This window comes from Myotis yumanensis, unplaced genomic scaffold, assembly GCF_028538775.1.
Source record: "Myotis yumanensis isolate MYYU_CA2020_CCGP unplaced genomic scaffold, mMyoYum1.0.hap1 SCAF_1, whole genome shotgun sequence".
Lineage (NCBI taxonomy): Eukaryota > Metazoa > Chordata > Mammalia > Chiroptera > Vespertilionidae > Myotis > Myotis yumanensis.
The window spans coordinates 238,123,425-238,141,056 of NW_027223752.1; the positions used below are offsets into that span (position 1 = coordinate 238,123,425).

The following is a 17,632-nucleotide window of genomic DNA, read 5'->3' on the forward strand; positions in this document are numbered from 1 at the left end:
ACCCTCGGGTGTCCTGTCTCCTCGCCTCGCCTGCCCGTGGGGCTCAGGGTCCCAGGGTCTGATGCCCACGCAGCCTGGAGCCTGGCTGGCTGCTCTCTCTCTGCTCTCATTAACCCGGAGAAACAGGAGAAGCAGGCTGCCCGTGACCGATGCTGCCGGACAGAGAAATGCCTCCAGAATGTTCATCTGCGAGGACTTCCCGGACGTCCCCCCGCGGAGGCGCAGAAGCTGTGCCTGCGCCCCGGTGCCCGGAGTGTCTCCAAGGAGCCCTGACCCAGACCGCGGGCCGGGCCCCACGTCCGCACTTGCAGGGCTGCAGGGGCGCCAGGGAGGCATGCAGGGGCCACACGATCATAAAAATAACCAACGCCGAGGGGGCACCGAGCCAGGAGCGCGTGGCCCAGGCGCCACGGCCAAGGGCCCCCAGCCCTCCGGGCGGCAGGTGGTTATGTTTATAACCCGGGAGCACGCGAGCACGCGTGGGGGTGCGGTTACCTCGGTCAGCGTTGGCGAGAGCAACTGGGGCGACTGTGGACACAACACAGAGCAGCCTGTTAGCCCGTGGCCCCGGCGGCTGCTTGTGGGGAGACACGCGGGCATAGATGCTCACGTGACGGGGACGGGAACCCACCCAGGGGCTCCCAGACCTTCTTTTTGGAGAAACGCGGTCAAGGGATGGCACCCCGAGAAAGAGGCCAGGACAGTGGAGCTGGTCTCCGTCCCGGTCCCCCCAGCGCTCCCTGCTCTCCAAGAAGTTTTTCCAACAGGAAGGCTTGGTTCAGGGCGTGGGGAGGCGACGCCCTGGGAGTCCAAGGAAGAGAGGTCTTCTGGGGCTCGGGGCGCAGGGCTTGGGGCTCGGGGAGGCCAGCGCTGCTGGTGGGGGCCTTGGGAGCAGGGACGAGCCTCCCAGCCAGGGACACCCCCATTAAAGTAGGTGAGCACCGTCCGCCCCACAGACATTGGCTCCAGGGGTGGTGGCCAAGTGGCTCCGACCCTCTCCCAGCACCTCCAGCAGCGCCCAACCAGACAGGAACGAGGAGGCCCCTGCCAGGCTCGGCTCAGGCAGTGGGAGGTGGGAGCAGGTCAGACCCTCCCCTCCGCCCCGCCCACTGGCCTCTTCCTGGGACTTATCACTCAGACCCGTGGGGTCCTGCCTGTCCCCAGGGACAGAGCCAGTGAGGAGGGGCCCCTCTGGCCTCACCCTCCCCACCTGCCCTGAGCTGCCAGCCGTGCCCAGCCACCGTGACTGCAGACGTCAGCGGGGCTGGCAGGGCAGGCGCCAACCACCACCTCCAGCTTGGTGGCCCGGGCCCCAGCCTCCCTTCCCAGGCGGCCCTGCTGGACACTCAGACAGGAGGGCTGGGCACGTGGAGGGAAGGGGCTCCGCCGCCAGGCCTCCCTCTCGGAATGGCACACACACCTGGGCTGCCAGCTGGCAGACACTCCTGTTGGTCACAGGCAACAAGGTCACACGGGAACCTCAAAACCACCCCGGAAAACTGGGCACCAATGGTGACCCCGCAGTAAACGGAGGGCGGCCTGAGAGTCAGTCATGGACGCTGCCCACGGGACCCACGGAGTAAGTCATCCGGTGCAGCCACGCCAGGGAGCGCGGGGACAGGGGACGGGCCAGGCTGCCGACAGGGAGCAGGCTGAAGGTACCCGATAAAGGAAAACTACATTTCGCACATCGTGAAAATGGTTCCGAACTGCAAGAAACAGGTGCTACTCCGTTCCCATCATCTCCTGAACACCGGCCCCTGCCTGCTCCCGGCCACACAGGGCTTCCCAGGCTCGGCCCCAGGGAGCTGTGTACATCTGCCAGGGGTGTCCGGGCAGAGCACAGTGGGGCTCTTTAGAGAGGACGCCCAGGAGGCGTCTCCGGGAGTGAAGGCCCCGCGTTGCCGAGCAGCGAGGACTGAGCCAGGGGCCTGTGCCGTGGCCGCCACCGGCGCGCGTGCCGCCACCGCGGCCGTACCTCGAGGCAGCTCTGCCGGTCCCCCGCGTGGCTGACATAGGGCGAGTAGGAGATCATGTCGGGGCGGTCGATGTTGTAGATGGCCTTGCTCTTGGGGAGGGCGGCCAGGTCTCTGTAGTCCAGGATCTCGTCGCCCAGCCTCGCCTGCGGGAGGGAAAGGGCGGCGGCACCGTCAGACCCGAGTGAGGCAGGTGTGGAGGCGCCGAGCCTGCGCCCAGCCCCGTGAGGGTGAAGCGCCTAATGGGCCAGGAGGCTTCATGATCACGTGGGCCTGGTCCCGACGCCAGGCCACGAGGGGCTGCCGTGGCCTGAGGGGGCGCCTTCTTGGGCCCGTGCTCTCCACGAAGGGGCAGAGGTGGCCCCAGTGGATGGGTGTCGGGCCTGACACGGGCGGACAGTGATGCTCAGTCGTGGTCTAAAAATTCATACAGACACCTCTGTGTGCACACAGACAACACACAGACACATGCAAACACACAGGCATGCATACATGTGTAAACACATTCATGCACAGACACACGTCCACATGTCAGAACACATATGCACACATATATGCACACATGCAGACCCAGCCATGTGTGCGGACAAGCAAGTATTATAAATACAAATGCACCCACACATGTACACTTACAAACACGTACACACACTAATACACGCACGTACATGTACATTCTTACACGCTCACACACTCACACACACATATACACATACACACGCCCTCTTGAACGAAAATGGGATTCATAATATGTGATCCTCAGCGTGCTTCCCTAGGAACACGTTGGGAGCACGTTCCACGGTGACACGCACGGATCTGCAGGGCATTCACGCCCGCCTGACCCCATGGGTGCCTGCACTTCATTCAGGAAGCCCTGGCGCAGGGCGTGGGGCGCTGTCACTTTTACACCGTCATCCACAGCAGCTGTGAGCACCTCCTCGCGCCCTTGTCCCCACAGGCCCGGGGAGCGGCGGGGTCACTCCGCCCACCCGCGGGGAGGAGGCTCTTGTCAGCTTCCCAAGGTCTACACCAGTCCCCGCGCAGGGATGGCAGCGCCGATGCCCGGCTCAGTGACGCCCCCAGGCCCCCCTCCCCATAGAAAGAGCCCAACTTACATAGATGACACGGCTGGGGGACCCCGAGGTGCTGGACGCAGGCACAGAGATGATGCTCTCGGAGGACGTCCTGGTCTCCTGGGGAATCGGGGGGGGGGGGGCGGGGGGGAGAAGGGATGGGGACAGAAAACAGGACGTGTCAGCGAAGACGGTCCAGAGGCAGCCGTCAGTCACGCGGCCCGAGGGCCGGCTCACGGCGGTCCTTTTCCTTCGTCAGGGTGAAGCATTCTCACAGCGACAGGCAGCTCGCACGGACAGCTGGAGACATCAGACAGACCGCGGTGACACGGCTACACGCCAGCGGGTTTGTAGCGCCGACGAGTGCCGAGCTTCCGTGGCGCAGAGAGGACCAATTCCAGGGGGACAGGAGCAGGCAGGGGCTCCGAGCGCCAGGGGCAAGGCCGCCTCCGACCCAGAGCCGTGCGCTCGGGGACGTTTTCCGCCCAGATTACGGGGACGTGGGGCAGCGCAGGCCAGCAGCGGCTCTGCTGTCAGACTTAGGGACGGTCCCTGAACCTCAAGACCAGTCCGGGCCCCATGCCACAGTCCGCCCTCAGGCCCCCGACTCCGCCCCACGCCTCTCTCAGCACCGGCAGCCCCTGGAGGAACCCATTTGGTCCCGCACCCCAGTGAGGTCTCAGCAACAGCCCCCGGAGGTCACTGCTGCTGCTCTCACGCTGAGCCCTCGTCCTGGCCCGAGTGCCCTCTGCGGTGTGAGACCCGTCCTGCCCCTCGCCTCCCCGAACACATCTCCTGCTTCCCCCGAGGTGATGGCCCCCGGACCGCGGTCTCCTCTGCTCCCACGGCAGGCCTGCCCCGTGTCTGCGTGGACACTCGCCTCCGGCTCCACCCGATGACCGCACCTGTGTCCATCCACCTGCAGGGCATGGCTTGCCGCTCCCCTCACCTGGCCCAGCGTGGCCCTGCCTGGCCCAGCCCCACTAGCTCTCCCTCTCGCCCGTCTAAACGGAACCCTCTCCGCGAAGGGCCTCCCAGCCAATAGCACGGACCCCTCTCCCCACACCCCTGCCCCCTCCCCTCTCCTTTCCTAAGCAGACCCCTGTCCCCCCGATTCTGGCCGGCCCCCCTCAGCACCCACACCCGCTGCAGCGCCAGCAGCCTGGACGGGGCCTCGTTATGGCCGAGTGGTGTCCCCGACTCGCATGCGGAAGGCCTCACCCCAGTGCCCAGAGCAGGGCTGTGTTTAGAGACAGGCCCTTTAAAGCCCTAATTAAGCTACGTGGGGCCGTGACCTAATGTGAGGAGTCCTTACAAGGAGAGAGTAAGCCCTAGCTCAACATGTCAAACTTGTGGCCCGCGGGCCGCGTGTGGCCCACAACAAATGCTCATTAACGGTGACTCCTTCATCTCAACCCTTTGTCTTCAGCACGTCTCTATCGAAATAAACCTACGTTTCTATGAAAAGTGAAGCTTCTGTTTTTTTGCGGCCACATACACGTAAACCTTGTTTATTTGGCCCGTGTTAGCCTTTGAGTTTGACATGCTTGCCCTAGCTGCATAGAGCGTCGGCCTGTAGAAGGAAGGGTCCCAGATTCGGTTCCGGTCAAGGGCACGTGCCCGGGTTGCAGGCTCGATCCCCAGTAGGGGGCGTGCAGGAGGCAGCTGGTCCACAATTCTCTCTCATCATTGATGTCTCTCTCTCTCTCCCCCTCCCCCTTCCTCTCTGAAGTCAATACAAACATATTAAAAAGGAAGAGCTGAGGACACAGACACACACAGAGGGACGACCCTGTGAGGACATGGGGAGGAGACGGTCGTTCCACACGCCAAGGAGAGGCCTCGGGAGGAGCCGCCCCGCCGCCCCGTGGTCTGGGCCTCCAGCCTCCAGGGCTGGGGAAAGGGGTGTCTGTTTAAGGCCCCTGGAGCGGTCAGCCCAGGACACTAACTAACACAGACCGTGGGGCCGCCCTCCCCGGCGGAGCACGCCCAGCTCCTCTACAGGCAGCACGACAGCAGCGAGGACGGGACAACACCAGGGCCAGCCGTCAGGCACAAACCTGGAAGGCACAGGGGGTGGTGCCCCGGCAAACCTGCTTCTGCATCTGGAAGGGAGAGAGGGGAGAGGGTGTGATGCGTGGGCTCACCTCGGCATGGCCCACTCATCAGCCTGGCCCACCCCTTCCATGCCCCTGGCATCCTCCGGGACCAAGCTGGGGGCCGCCTCCTCCGGGAGGCCTGCCCTGCTTTCCCCGGCCCCTGGACTGGGCTCTGCTTGCTGAATGGGGCAGAGCCTCGGGACTGCCTGTCCCCTCAGACCACAGGCTTCCGAAGGCCGGCGGGGGCAGGGGTCTCCCCCAAGCTCAGCCCGAACCCACAGTGCAGTCCCAGGTCCCCAGCTGCCCCCTCCCCAGATACGATGGCCACTCGGAGGCAGGTAACTCGGGGTCTGCCTTCTCGCTGTCCCTGTGGCCAGGTGACCTGTTTTACTGGCCACCGTGATGTCCGCACACATGTCACACGTCTGAAACCCTCTGCACCTCGGTTCCTCCTCTAGGAGCCTGAAGACGCTCCCTAGGGCTCCGTGTCTGGGGAGACACGGTGTGGGGAGCTGGGCTCCGAGGTCCCCTCACTTTCACCTCAGGTCCCGCTGCGCCAGGACAGGAAGCCCCGGACCAGCCCGGGTGCAGCGGCGGTGGCCCTGTGCCCCTCACCCCGGGGAGCGTCCTGCAGGAGAGGGCCCACTGGTCTCTGGGCGCTGCCGACCTGTGTGCTAGTGCTGGGTCGGCAGCAGCCCGGGGTCTGTTTGCACCCGAAGTCGGAAGGGGCTGCAGCTCCCCCACCCCCCAACCCTACGCTCAGTCTCCTCCAGGGTCACAGGGCGCCTGGTGCACATAAGTCTCACCCACAGCGTGCGGGGTCTGACACCCACCCGTCTCCAGGTTAAAGCTGAGGGCCTGAGGCTCAGAGAGGGCCAGTGATTCGCCCGAGGTCACACAGCCGGGCAGAGGCACAGCTTGACTCCAAGGGCAGGAAAGGAGCCTCCTCCCAGGGCCCCAGGGCCCGGCGCAGAGGGGCTGTTGGTGAAAGACTGCTGAGCACACCCAAGATGGGCAGGTAGCTCTCCTACGGCCACCAGCTCACTGGCGCCACCCTGACCGGGGCCGGTTTCAGGAGTTCATGAGGCCATGACCGCTGACTCGTCTTCAGGGGCCGCCGCCCTCCGGCCCACCCCGCACCCTGAGCTGGAGCGGCTGGTGGGGCTGGTGGGGCCATGGTCATTAAGTGGCTCTCTCTTCCTGCCTCCCAGGCCAGAGCGGCCAGCTGGCCAGAGAACTGTCCCGGGCACCCGTCCCCGGGGAGAACCAGCTGACCCACCCCGTCCGCCTGGCCGCCCAGGCCCCGAACACTACCCTCATTTCCTGGGCGAGACAGAGAGGCTCTGAGGGCTGGGGAGAGGGAACGAGGGACAAGCAGGGCATGGCTGGGGCCTGGATCCCGTCCCGGGGCACCGAGGGGCAGGCGCCAGCACCAGGGCACAGCGCCCAGGGGCAGCTGCTCTCTGGCTGCAGCCCCCCCCCCCCCCCGCCCCCTCCCGCCCCCGCATATGTTCCCAAAGCGCCTTGGGAACAGCCCAGGAAGCCACGGATGTGCAGCCCCGGGCGTGACCCCTCCCTCCCTGTCCCTCTGGGCTGCAGAGCCTCCCTCTGCCGGGCCACGGCCCCCGTCAGCATGGGTGGCCTCTGGTGAGGAGCAGAGGCCGGCGCTGGGCTCCCTCAGGCCAGGGGCCAGCTCAGCAGCCGCGTCCAGAACCCAGAGCCACTGTGGCTGCCCTGGGTGTCCCTGTGTGGCCTCCGTCCCCTTCCCACTCCTGGTGGGTCTCCCCGTGCTCACGCCATGCACGCGTGGGGTCCCTTTGGCAGGCCTGGGCTTGGCCTCCGGGAGGGAGGTGTCCACAGACAAAGGTCAGGCCCTGGAGGTCACCGCAGGGTCATGGACTGTGGCGCTGGGAGGTGGGCGTGCTGCCGGGCTCATCGCTGAGGCCGGCGGCCCAGGCACAGGGTGTGGGGTAATCAGCTGCATGAGAGGGTGACGGACAGCCGCCGTGTGCGGCCACAGACGACGGCCTGGCCGTGCACGTGACACAGTGACCGTCAGTCCTGTCGCCGCGGGAGGCCAGGCAGCATCCCTACAGGCTCAGGGCCTCACTCCCAACCCTGGGGCTGCTGCCTCGTGTGGCCACAGGGACTCTGCAGGTGGACTGAGGGGCCTGGGGGATGGGGGGGCTGTCCTGGATTCTCGGGGCCCAGGGTGACCGCAGGGCCCCTATGAGGCGAGGGGGTGACGGGCAGCAGTGTGGCCCCTCTAGACACGGGAAGGACAGGAATGGTTCTCCCCAGAGCCCGGTTACACTCTGACCCGGTACCACGGGCCAGGCACCTGTGGCTTCCCGGTCTCGCATGTGGGGGGTTTGTCACAGGAAACCAACACGTCACACGTCCTCCCACGGCCTCTGCATCCTGGAGCTGAGGGACAGCTGTCCCTTCCTTCCTCCCAGAGTCCCGCACTGGGCTTGGGCCTGGCAGTGGAGTCAGGGCCCCGGGCAGTGGGGTCAGGACTCCGGGCGGTGGGGTCAGGGCCCCGGGCGGTGGGGTCAGGGCCCGGGCGGTGGAGTCAGGGCTCCGGGCAGTGGGGTCAGGCCCCCGGGCAGTGGAGTCAGGGCCCCGGGCAGTGGGGTCAGGGCTCCGGGCAGTGGGGTCAGGCCCCCGGGCAATGGGGTCAGGACCCCGGGCAGTGGGGTCAGGACTCCGGGCAGTGGGGTCAGGGCCCCGGGCGGTGGGGTCAGGGCCTGAGCGGTGGGGTCAGGGCCCGTGCGGTGGGGTCATGGCCCGTGCGGTGGGGTCAGGGCCCCGGGCGGTGGGGTCAGGGCCTGGGCGGTGGGGTCAGGGCTCCGGGCGGTGGGGTCAGGGCCCTGGGCAGTGGGGTCAGGGCCCCGGGCGGTGGGGTCAGGGCCTGGCCCCGGGGAGGTGGCAGCGAGCAGGAGGAAGGAGGTGGGGGGGAGTGGGGGCTGCTCTTGTGCCAAACCCCAGGGCCTGCCATTCCAGTGACCATTCTGGGAATTGAGCCAAAATGGCGGTGACCACTTGGGGACTCGCTAACTTCAAAGTTGTCCCCAGATCTTTGCGGCCATCGGCATCCCCTGAGCAAATGAGGAGGTCAGAGGGCAGGGCAGGGAGCCCCGGGAGCTACCTTGCATCAACCCCAGAACCCCGTGTGTACACCTGACACCGCCCCCCACGTCCTGTCCACACCCCTCAGCCCGTGGACGCTGCCGGCGGCCCCTCCATTGCATGACAGTCCCACCCGAGCGCGGAGACGCAGCGGGAGAAATCAGGAACCGCACCAACCTTGCTCTTGTCCTCAGTCCTGGCTGCTTGTCGGCAGGCCGGATGCCAGATGGAGGAGCCTGTGGACAGAGTCCGGGGTTAGTGCCACTTCCCCGAGGCAGGGCCGTGGGGGGCTGGGGGGCTGGGGGGCTGACACACGGAGGGATGTCCACTCGGCCACCCCCTCCGAGCGGCCCCTGGGCGCGCTCTGTGCTGGGCCTGGGGCAGCAGGTGGCAGCCCTGCCCCCGGGGACGCACAGCCCAGGCCGGGGACATGACACGGCAGACACACCGCGAGCTCCCGGCTCCCACAGGCTCATCTCTAGGCCACGGGCCGGGGGCAGGAGCCGCCACGTCTCCCAGGTCCTTGGGGGCTCCCCGCCATGGTGTCTGTAAGGCCTTGAGGCCTGTGGGCCATTGCCCACTTTGCCCCACCAGCCAGGCCGGGGCCTGCTTCCTCGAATGCTCAGGACCCAGGGATGGGGGCACGCCCTTCCTTTTCGTCTTGGGCAACCCAGTGGGCACACAGGAACATCGACTCGTTATTTTACCCCAATGACCATGAGCGTCACACCCCGGCCGGTGTTTCCTGGGAGGAGTCTGTGCTGGGAAGCCGCCCAGAGGAAGGGGTGGTCGGGGGGACCCCAGCTTGTCATAGCTTCACTGCACGAGTCACCTGTCAGGTTACACCTGCGTGGAGCCCCGCGCCTGGCAGACCAGGCAGAGGGTCCGGGGGTCCAGGCAGGGTGGGTGGGGCCCTGGGGTCCGTGGCTTGGAGCTCGAAAACCTCATCTAACTCATGGGAGACGGGAGACCGGAGGTGGGAGAGGGCGGGCCTGGGGAGTCACCGCAGGAATCAGTTCACACGTGGGCGCCAGCCTCAGCCAGGGCCAGGAAGAGTCTCTTTGTTCCTGACAAGGCCCTGACCACAAGGCTTGGCGGCAGGAGGGACTGGAAGCACTGATCACGGTGGGGGTGGGCACCTCGGGGGGGGGGCACCCCTCCTGCCAGACGGCCCAGCCCCAGCCTGCTGTAGGGGCGCAAAGGACCTCTTTCACGGGCTCTGCAGCGGGGACTCGAGGAACAAGAGGGGATGTCGGGGACGCGGCCATCCTGGCTGACATCACCCCGAGAGTCTCGGCCTCAGCAAGGGAGGTCTGTGTGGCACCCTGGCCCAGATGTCACCACATGATGCCATTACACGGCCCGTCTGGGGGGCAGTGTGCGGCCCTGCCCCTGCCTGGCCCCAACCGGCCCTGCCCGGCGGCCCCAACGCTGGGGACAGAGAGATCATTGAAAAGAACTTGCGGCTAAAGAGATGGGTCTCACCCGGCCTCGGTGGCTCAGGGGTTGAGCACTGACCCACAAACCAGGAGGTCACAGTTCAATTCCCGGTCACGGCACATGCCCAGGTTGCGGGCTCGATCCCCAGTGGGGGGTGTGCAGGGGGCAGCCGATCCATGATTCTCTCTCATCACTGATGCTTCTATCTATCTCCCCCTCTCCCTTCCTCTCTGAAATCAGTAAAACATATTTTAAAGAGATGGGTCTCGATACTGACCACCCTCCCCGAGGCCTCTTGGGAGGATCGAGCAGCGTCCTGCTCCCCCCTCCACCCCCCAGACAGACCAGGGCCCCTGGGCTCTGCCTCCCAGCGCTGCCCGCTGTCCCACCACTGCCCGCTCAGGAAAGCCTGCTTGGGACTGCCCCTGCTCCCGCTGCATCGTGGGGCCCCCTAACTAGCGGAGAACACAGGCGACCCCCAGTCCACACGCAGCTCGTGGGAGGGGCCTGGGAGATGGTGCCTTGCCCCGGGGCTGGCGGCGTGCTCACACTTACCTTGGAGGTACATCTCCTCGCCCTCGGCGAACATCCGGCCGCATCGGACGCAGAGCGCACACAGCGGGTGGTAGTGCTTCTCGCCCGCCTGTGGGGACAGAGCAAGGGGTCCTGCGGGGGTGCAGCGGGTGCCTGGGGACGCGAGCAGGCATGCTGCCGGGCAGGGAGTCCACAGAGCCCGATCGGGGAGTGCTGGGCGCTATGTGTGCCAGCTGGCTCTGCCCTCCCCGCTGGGAACCACGTCTGGCGCAGAGGCCTGGCCACGCCGCTGGCTCGGCAGCTCCCGGCTCAGCAGTCGAAGGGCAGGCCCCCCCGCCCCCACCCCACGAGGCAGAGGGCCAGCCAGTCACCTCCGTACCTGGGGGCCCAGGAGGAGGAGGAACGGGGAAGGGGCAAAGCTGGCATTATTTCCGGGGGAGGGGACTGGGGAGCTGAGGGGAGAATGATGAGTAGCTTTCTTAGTTACTCGATTTTCTCGCTTAGCATTTATGATTCTTAAAACCCATTAAATTAGGTTAAATGTTAATACTGAAATAACCGAAACAAATTACATTCACTGGTTCGGCTTAGTTCTACATGGTGCCAAAAAACAAACAAAATAAAACCCAAATCACCCCAAAATGCTGTGTTCAAAATACTGTCTTACTTTATAGTGAGTATTTCTTACCCCTACAGTAAAGGGGCGGGGGGAGCTGCAGCCTGTGGCTGAGAGTGGATGCTGGCCCTGGCCGGTGTGGCTCAGTGGATAGAGCATCGGCCTGTGGACCAAAGGGTCCCGGGTTCGATTCCCGGTCAAGGGCACGTACCTCAGTTGCAAGTTCCCCAGCCCCGGCCGGGGCAGGAGGCAACCAATCGATGTGCCTCTCTCACATCGACGTTTTTCTCCCTCTCTCTCCTGCTCCTCCCTCCCTTCCACTCTCTCTAGAAACCAATGGAAAACATGTCCTCAGGTGGGGATTCAAAACAAAAAGCGGATGCTGGCCCCGTGGTTCACTCTTTCCTGAAACGGGAGGAATCCCACTACCTCTCCCTGAGTCAGAACCACTTTCCTAGCGAGCGAGTGACGGGGTGAACTCATCACAAGCCTCTCGCTTCTTCCCCTCCTCCCCTCCCCCCACCCCCCGCTGTCGGTGGGGACCAGGCCCCAGGTGACCCCGCGTGTGGCGAGAAGAACCCAGATGGGCTTGGAACAGTCCGACACTAAGGAGGGGGCTCCCTCTTTACAAAACTCAAGCGCTCACAGAGTCGGGCGGTGGCCGCCCTGGGGGTGCTGGGGGCCCCGGTGTCGGGGTGCTCCCACACTCTTGTCCGAGGGCCGGTTACACGGTGTCCAGTGTGTGAACACGTTTCAAGCTGCGCGTCGGTGCGTGCGCCGCTGTGGGTGACACACGCCGTGACGTTTGCCCCGACGTGGCCCAATGTGCGAGCTAAACATATCAACGCTCAGAAGGAAACACGGGGTCCCTCTGCACGAATTCCTGGGCAGGACACCAAAGGCATGGGCAGCAACCACTGTACCAGGAAAGTGGGAAGACGACTTAGACAGGAGGAAACATCTGCAATCACAGATCTGAGAGGGCTCAGAAGCCAGAATGCGCAGAGAATCCCTCCAGCCCAAGAACAGGGTGCCCACAGTCCTGCTGAACACCGCCAAGGACTCAGACATTTCCACAGAGGACGTCCACGTGGCCACGACGCCACTGGACGCGCCAACATCGGGGTCACCACGGAGATGTAACCCCAACCCCAGGGAGGCGCCCGTGCACGGCCCCCGGGCGATGCTAGAACAGAACAAACTGGAGAACAGCCCGTGCTGGCGAGCGTGTGGAGAAACAGCAAGCCCTGTGCATCGTGGGAAGGTCCCCGAAAAAGTATAGAATTACCACGTGACCCAGCAGTCCCCCTCCCAGGGACGTAAGACAAATGGAGAGGCCAGAACAAGAGAAATGAAGACATAGATCCAAACGGCACTCGCATAGAAGTTCACAGCGGCTCAACCCAGTGCCCATCGGCGGGTGAGCAGATAAACGGATGACCAGGCGGGAGAGGGCTGGGCGGGCCCCTCTCGCACGGGGTCCCCTGCAAGGCAGACAGGGACCCTCACCGCCTTCTCAGGAAGGCGGCCCCCAGCCCGCCAGGACCCCGTGGGTGTCCAGGAAGGACCTGTAAGGTGAGTGGTGGATTGAGGGAGAGGAAGGAAGGGAAGCGGGAAGGCGCTAGGATAGAGGGAGGAGAGTGGGGAGGAAGTGTTAAAGGGAGGGAGGGAGGCAAGAAGGGAGGGAGGAATTGGTGGTCCCAGAGGAAACTTGCCTTCTCGTTGCCATGGGGACAGCTAGGCTGCTGACACAGGTGAGGCTCAGACAGCAGCACCCCATCCTTGCCACCCCCGCCCCCCAACCTGCACAGGGAAGCCTTGCAGCTAATTCTACCGAGAATAAAATCGAGAGTGAAGTGGGCGTGCAGTGAGGTTACAGCAGGGTCTGAGCCGGGCCTCCCCCTCACCCAGCACGTCCTCCCCCTCACTCAGCTGGTCCAGAGGGTCTGGCTGCACTGCTGTCCCGGCAACTCCCCAGGCACCTCCCAGCTCTCTCCCTGGGCGACTCCATCCCAGGAGCCCAGCGCTGTCGCGGGGGCTGCTCCAGGCACCCACCTCTGCCCCCAGGTACCTCGGCCCCTCCCAGGCCCCTGGCCATCGGCATCTCCCAGGCCCCCGGCCATCGGCCTCTCCCAGGCCCTGCAGGACCCACAAGGTCCCCCCCCTGCATCCAGCATGGAGCAGGCCCATCAGGATAGACACCTGACTTGCAGGACCCGGGAAACGGTACAGGATGCCTCGTATTGGGAGACTGAGGCAGGGGAGGAAGCACCCACTGCCGCCCGATGCGCACTGCACGGCCAGTGGCGCTGTTGGCGCCAGCACGAAGGTGGCACTCTGCCGGGGACGCAGACCAGGTGCGGGGCAGGCCGAGGGCTCCTGCTGGCAGCGAGGACAGGGCCTGGCTGCTCTCCGCTCTGGCTCTGGGTGACCAGCATCTTGGGGGCAAACGGGAGGCAGGGGGTAACAGGTGCCTGGGGGGCCTCACACCTGGCTGATCTGTCCCTGCTCCCTGCAAGCCCCCCACCTGCAGCCCCGCACGGCGCCTTTGGCCTCCCCACCAGCCCTCGGGGCACCTGGCCGGGCTGCCTACCTGCCGGGGTCCTGGCACCACAGCCCAGTCCGATCAGCCGACCCCACGGCCCCTCTCCAGGGCCTGTTCCCAGGACCGGCCTGGACGGGCACAGTGGCCGCGAGGGTGGCTGCCCGCCTCACCCTGCAGCCAGGGGTCCGGATCCTTCCCCTTCTCTTTCAGGTCCCGCACCTGCCACCTGCTGCCCCAGGAGCCCACTGCCCGTGCAGCCGGGCCCAGCACGCTCCGGCGGGCTCAGGTGGAGCCACCGTGGCGGCTGCTCTCCGCTGCCGCTGCTGAGCGGCTCGTCTCCGCCCAGGTTCTCTCTGCCGCCCGCGCTGCCGCCTCTCCTCCAGGAGGGAGCTCCGAGCTCACAGAGCCCACGACGCAGCCAGCCCGGCTCCGGCTGAGAAAACAAGGGCATCAATCTTCCCAAGGCCCGCAGCCTCCCGCAGGCTGGGAGCGAAGCCCAGCCTATGTCTCCCAGTGCACAGAGGCAATGGGGGGGCGGGGCGGGGGCAGCACAGACACCGCACCCCACGCTGTGCTCGGCTGCAATCAAACACGGGGACGCTCACTCTGCAGAAGGGTCGCCTTCCCCTTGCCTCCGGGTCCACCAGGGAGGCCTGCTGGTTGCCGCCCCCACCCCCCCACTCCCGCCCGCCGCCCCCAATCGGGTACCCCTGGCCAGCACTGAGCTGGGGACAGCTCCCAGGCCCTGTCCCTGTGTCCCTGAGGACATTTCCGGAGCCTTCCATGGGGCAGAAGGCGAGGCAGGCAGCGAGGCTGGGACAGGTCGGCCCCTCCCCGGGTGCAGGGGCACAGCCCACAGTTGTCAGGAAGCCGCTAGGGTCACACCCCTGAGCACCAACATGCACATCCGGGTGTCAGGAGGGTTCGTTTCTGTTACAAGATCTGTATATGGCACCGCATGCCCACCACCCAGTCACATCCTCTCCGTCACCAGAGACTAGGACCCCCTCCTCCCCCACCCCCTGCCGCCGGCAGCCCCCCCTCTGCTGTGTGTGTTCACGAGTCCAGTTTTCTATCCACGTGATGAAGTCATAGCTTTTCTGACCGACTCCTTTCACTCAGCACACTGCTCTCAAGGTGGAGGGAGCTCTTTAAACTACAAATCGATCCCAGGGATCCACTCGGGGTGTGGGGAGCTCTGCAGCCTCAGCTCCCAACTGGTCCTCCCCCCACAGGCTGCTTCTGGCACCTGGGCTGGGTCCGCCCCCCTCCTGGCTCGGCCGCTTGCCTGTCCCTGGGGTCCTCTGGCACGGAGCCTCCCCGAGGGACCACGGCAGCCCCGATGGCATGCAGCCAGCCCAGAGCTGAGGAGGGGCTGCAGGGTGGGTGAGGGCGGCAGCCTGGGCCCCGGCGGGCGGGATTTGTCTTACTGCACGGACGTGGGGAAGTGCATGGCACGTGCTCTTTTCACAGGGGGACGCCGTGCGGCTGCCACCTGGATCTAGAAGCACACAGGCAGCCCCCGGGGACCCGGCCTGCAAGTGCACTGTGGCCTGGCCTGCCAGGCGACCAGACCCTCTGCTCCTCCCCCAGGATACAGCCCTGCCTCCTGCGCTCGCTTTCAATCCTCCAGGCCTCAGACTCCCCACCTAGGCCCAAGGGCTCGGCCAGGGTCTCTGTCCTTCACACCTGTCCAGCTTGAGCAGCTCGTAAAGGGCACAGGAGAGAGGCCCTGGAGTGCTTCCTGGAGGAGGTGGCTCGCTCCCAGGAGTCCCCAGGCAGAGTGGGGAGGACAAGGTGGCAAAGGCTCTGGTACAGATTCTTGCACAAACACAGCACTGTGGGTCACCTGGAGGCCCCCCTGCCCCCGATCCTCACAGGCAGGCAGCCCAGCGCCCATGGGGCGGGCCTTACCTCCAGCACGTGCCCCGTGATGAACTTCTCGCAGCCGTCGCAGCGGATGCCGAACTTGGCGTGGTAGTCGGCCTCGCAGTAGGGCAGCCCGTCCCTGCAACGAGCCAGGCAGTCAGGATGGGCGGGGTCACCCCAGCACCCCAACGCCCACAATCCTCGCCCGTGAGAGGGGCTGTGGCAGAGGGACAAGCCCACTTCTTCCTCCTCCAAGTGACAGGACCACCCTCCAGGCTCCGCAGGCGGCAGCACGGCCTCCGCCATCACACCAGCTCCACGAGGAACCACGAAGATGGTCCCATTTCATGGATGGAGGAACTGAGGTGCACAGAGCTGGGGCCACCTGCCCAGCGGCAGAGTGAGGGGCGGTGGCGCCCCCAGAGGTTGACAGCGGGCCTCTTCCATGCCAGGTGCTGGTGGTGGCGGTGGGATTAGTGACGAATGACACCATTTGGGGCACTGTTCCTGGGTATGTGGGCAGCCTGGGGCAGGTCGCATAAACACGGAGCCCCCACTGAGGGAGCCGTAAGAAAAAGGACCCGATGCCCTAACTGGTTTGGCTCAGTGGATAGAGCGTCGACCTGAGGACTGAAGGGTCCCAGGTTCGATTTCGGTGAAGGGCATGTACCAGGGTTGTGGGCACATCCCCAGTAGGGAGTGTGCAGGAGGCAGCTGATCGATGTTTCTCTCTCATCGATGTTTCTAACTCTCTATCCCTCTCCCTTCCTCTCTGTAAAAAGTCAATAAAATATATTTTAAAAAAAGAAAAAGGACCCAAGTGCAGCTCATGGACGGGAGATCACGCAGGCACCGTGCTGAGTCCAGCATCTGCCCAACCGGGGGCTCTTTTTTTTTTTTTTTAATTTCAGAGAGGAAAACAGGGAGAGCGAGAGAGAAACATCAACAATGAGAGAGAATCATCGACAGGCTGCCTCCTGCCCACCCCACATTGGGGATCAAGCCTGCAATCCAGGCGTGTGCCCTGACCAGGAATCAAACCATGACCTCCTGGTTCATAGATCAACACTCAACCACGAGCCACGCCGGCCGGCTGGGAGCTCATTTAAAAGTGACTGCAGTTACTATGATGACCAACCTCCCCCAGTCACGGGGTGCCTGCGGGAGGAGAGGGGCCTGCTGGGGGAACAGGCCCGGGGCTGCAGGGGCACCTCTGCCTGCACAGCCTCCCCGAGGGCGAAGCCTTGGCCCAGAGGACAGGGAGGTAGAAATGGGGCCCGAGGAGCCACTTTCAAATGCCGCCGACCTCAGGGCCCTGCGATTCCCCACGAATGGGTGGATGTGCAGCAAACCCCAGAGGTTCAAAGATGACGTCTCCATGGCAACACCAAGGCACCCTCCTCCTCAGTTCTGGGACAGTCTGGAGGCTGCTAAGTCACAGCGCAGTGTGGGCTGCTGCCACGTGCCGCTGTGGTCTGGGGGCGGGGCGGCTCGTTTCATTCTCACACACTGTCCGCCAGGCCGCCTGAGTCACCCCTCCCTCTACCTCGACAGGAGCCGCAGGTGGGCGAGGGGCCTGACCTGGCCTGCACGGGGGCTTCTCCTGACAACGGTTTATCCTGAGGTAAGTGTAGAGGCACATGCAGGTGAAAGAAAGAAAACACAGACCAGCAAGACCTCCTGCAGAATCAGAGGATAAGGCCACCAGGGAAATGACGTGGGTCCACCTCCTGTGCATGTGCCAGTGCATGTGTGTACGTGCATGTGCCAGCATGTGTGCATGTGTGTGCATGTACCAGTGTATGTCTGTGCCAGCATGTGTGCGCATGTGCCAGTGTATGTGTGTGCCAGCATGTGCATTTGTGTGCATGTGCCAGTGTATGTGCGCCAGCATGTGTGTGCATGTGCCAGCACGTGTGCGCATGAGCCAGTGTATGTGTGCCAGCATGTGTGTGCATGTGCCAGCATGTGTGCACATGTGCCAGCGTATGTGTGCAGCACATGTGTGCATGTGCCAGCACGTGTGCATGTGTGTGCGTGCATGTGTCAGTATGTGTAAATGTGTGTGCATGTGCCAGTGCATGTGCCAGCATGTGTGCATGTGTGTACATGTGCCAGTGTGTGCCAACATGTGTGTGCATGTGCCAGCATGTGTGCGTGTGTGCATGTGCCAGTGTATGTGTGTACCAGCATGTGCGTGTGTGTGCATGTGCCAGTATATGTGTGTGTGCCAGCACGTGCATGTGTGTGCATGTGCCAGTATATGTGTGTGTGCCAGCATGTGCATGTGTGTGTTGCATCCGTGCCGTTTTATCACAGGACTTCTTTTAACACGATCAGCTCCTGTGATG

The 17,632-nt window shown here is 64.5% G+C and overlaps 1 protein-coding gene across 2 annotated transcripts in view; it reads right to left on the reverse strand.

Moving 5' to 3' along the window:
• The window catches only part of ABLIM2 (actin binding LIM protein family member 2), a 98,274-nt gene that overhangs the window by 38,630 nt on the left and 42,012 nt on the right, over nucleotides 1-17,632 (reverse strand). Inside the window, exons 6-12 of one of the 2 annotated variants that reach the window (XM_070399849.1) lie at nucleotides 15,327-15,420; nucleotides 10,273-10,360; nucleotides 8,455-8,513; nucleotides 5,107-5,151; nucleotides 3,089-3,166; nucleotides 1,979-2,122; nucleotides 496-528 (exon numbers count right to left, since the gene is read on the reverse strand). In XM_070399849.1, coding sequence (XP_070255950.1) covers nucleotides 496-528; nucleotides 1,979-2,122; nucleotides 3,089-3,166; nucleotides 5,107-5,151; nucleotides 8,455-8,513; nucleotides 10,273-10,360; nucleotides 15,327-15,420 — 541 coding nt within the window. The remainder of the gene's footprint in view (nucleotides 1-495; nucleotides 529-1,978; nucleotides 2,123-3,088; nucleotides 3,167-5,106; nucleotides 5,152-8,454; nucleotides 8,514-10,272; nucleotides 10,361-15,326; nucleotides 15,421-17,632) is intronic. The other variant, XM_070399857.1, reaches the window with a different exon arrangement.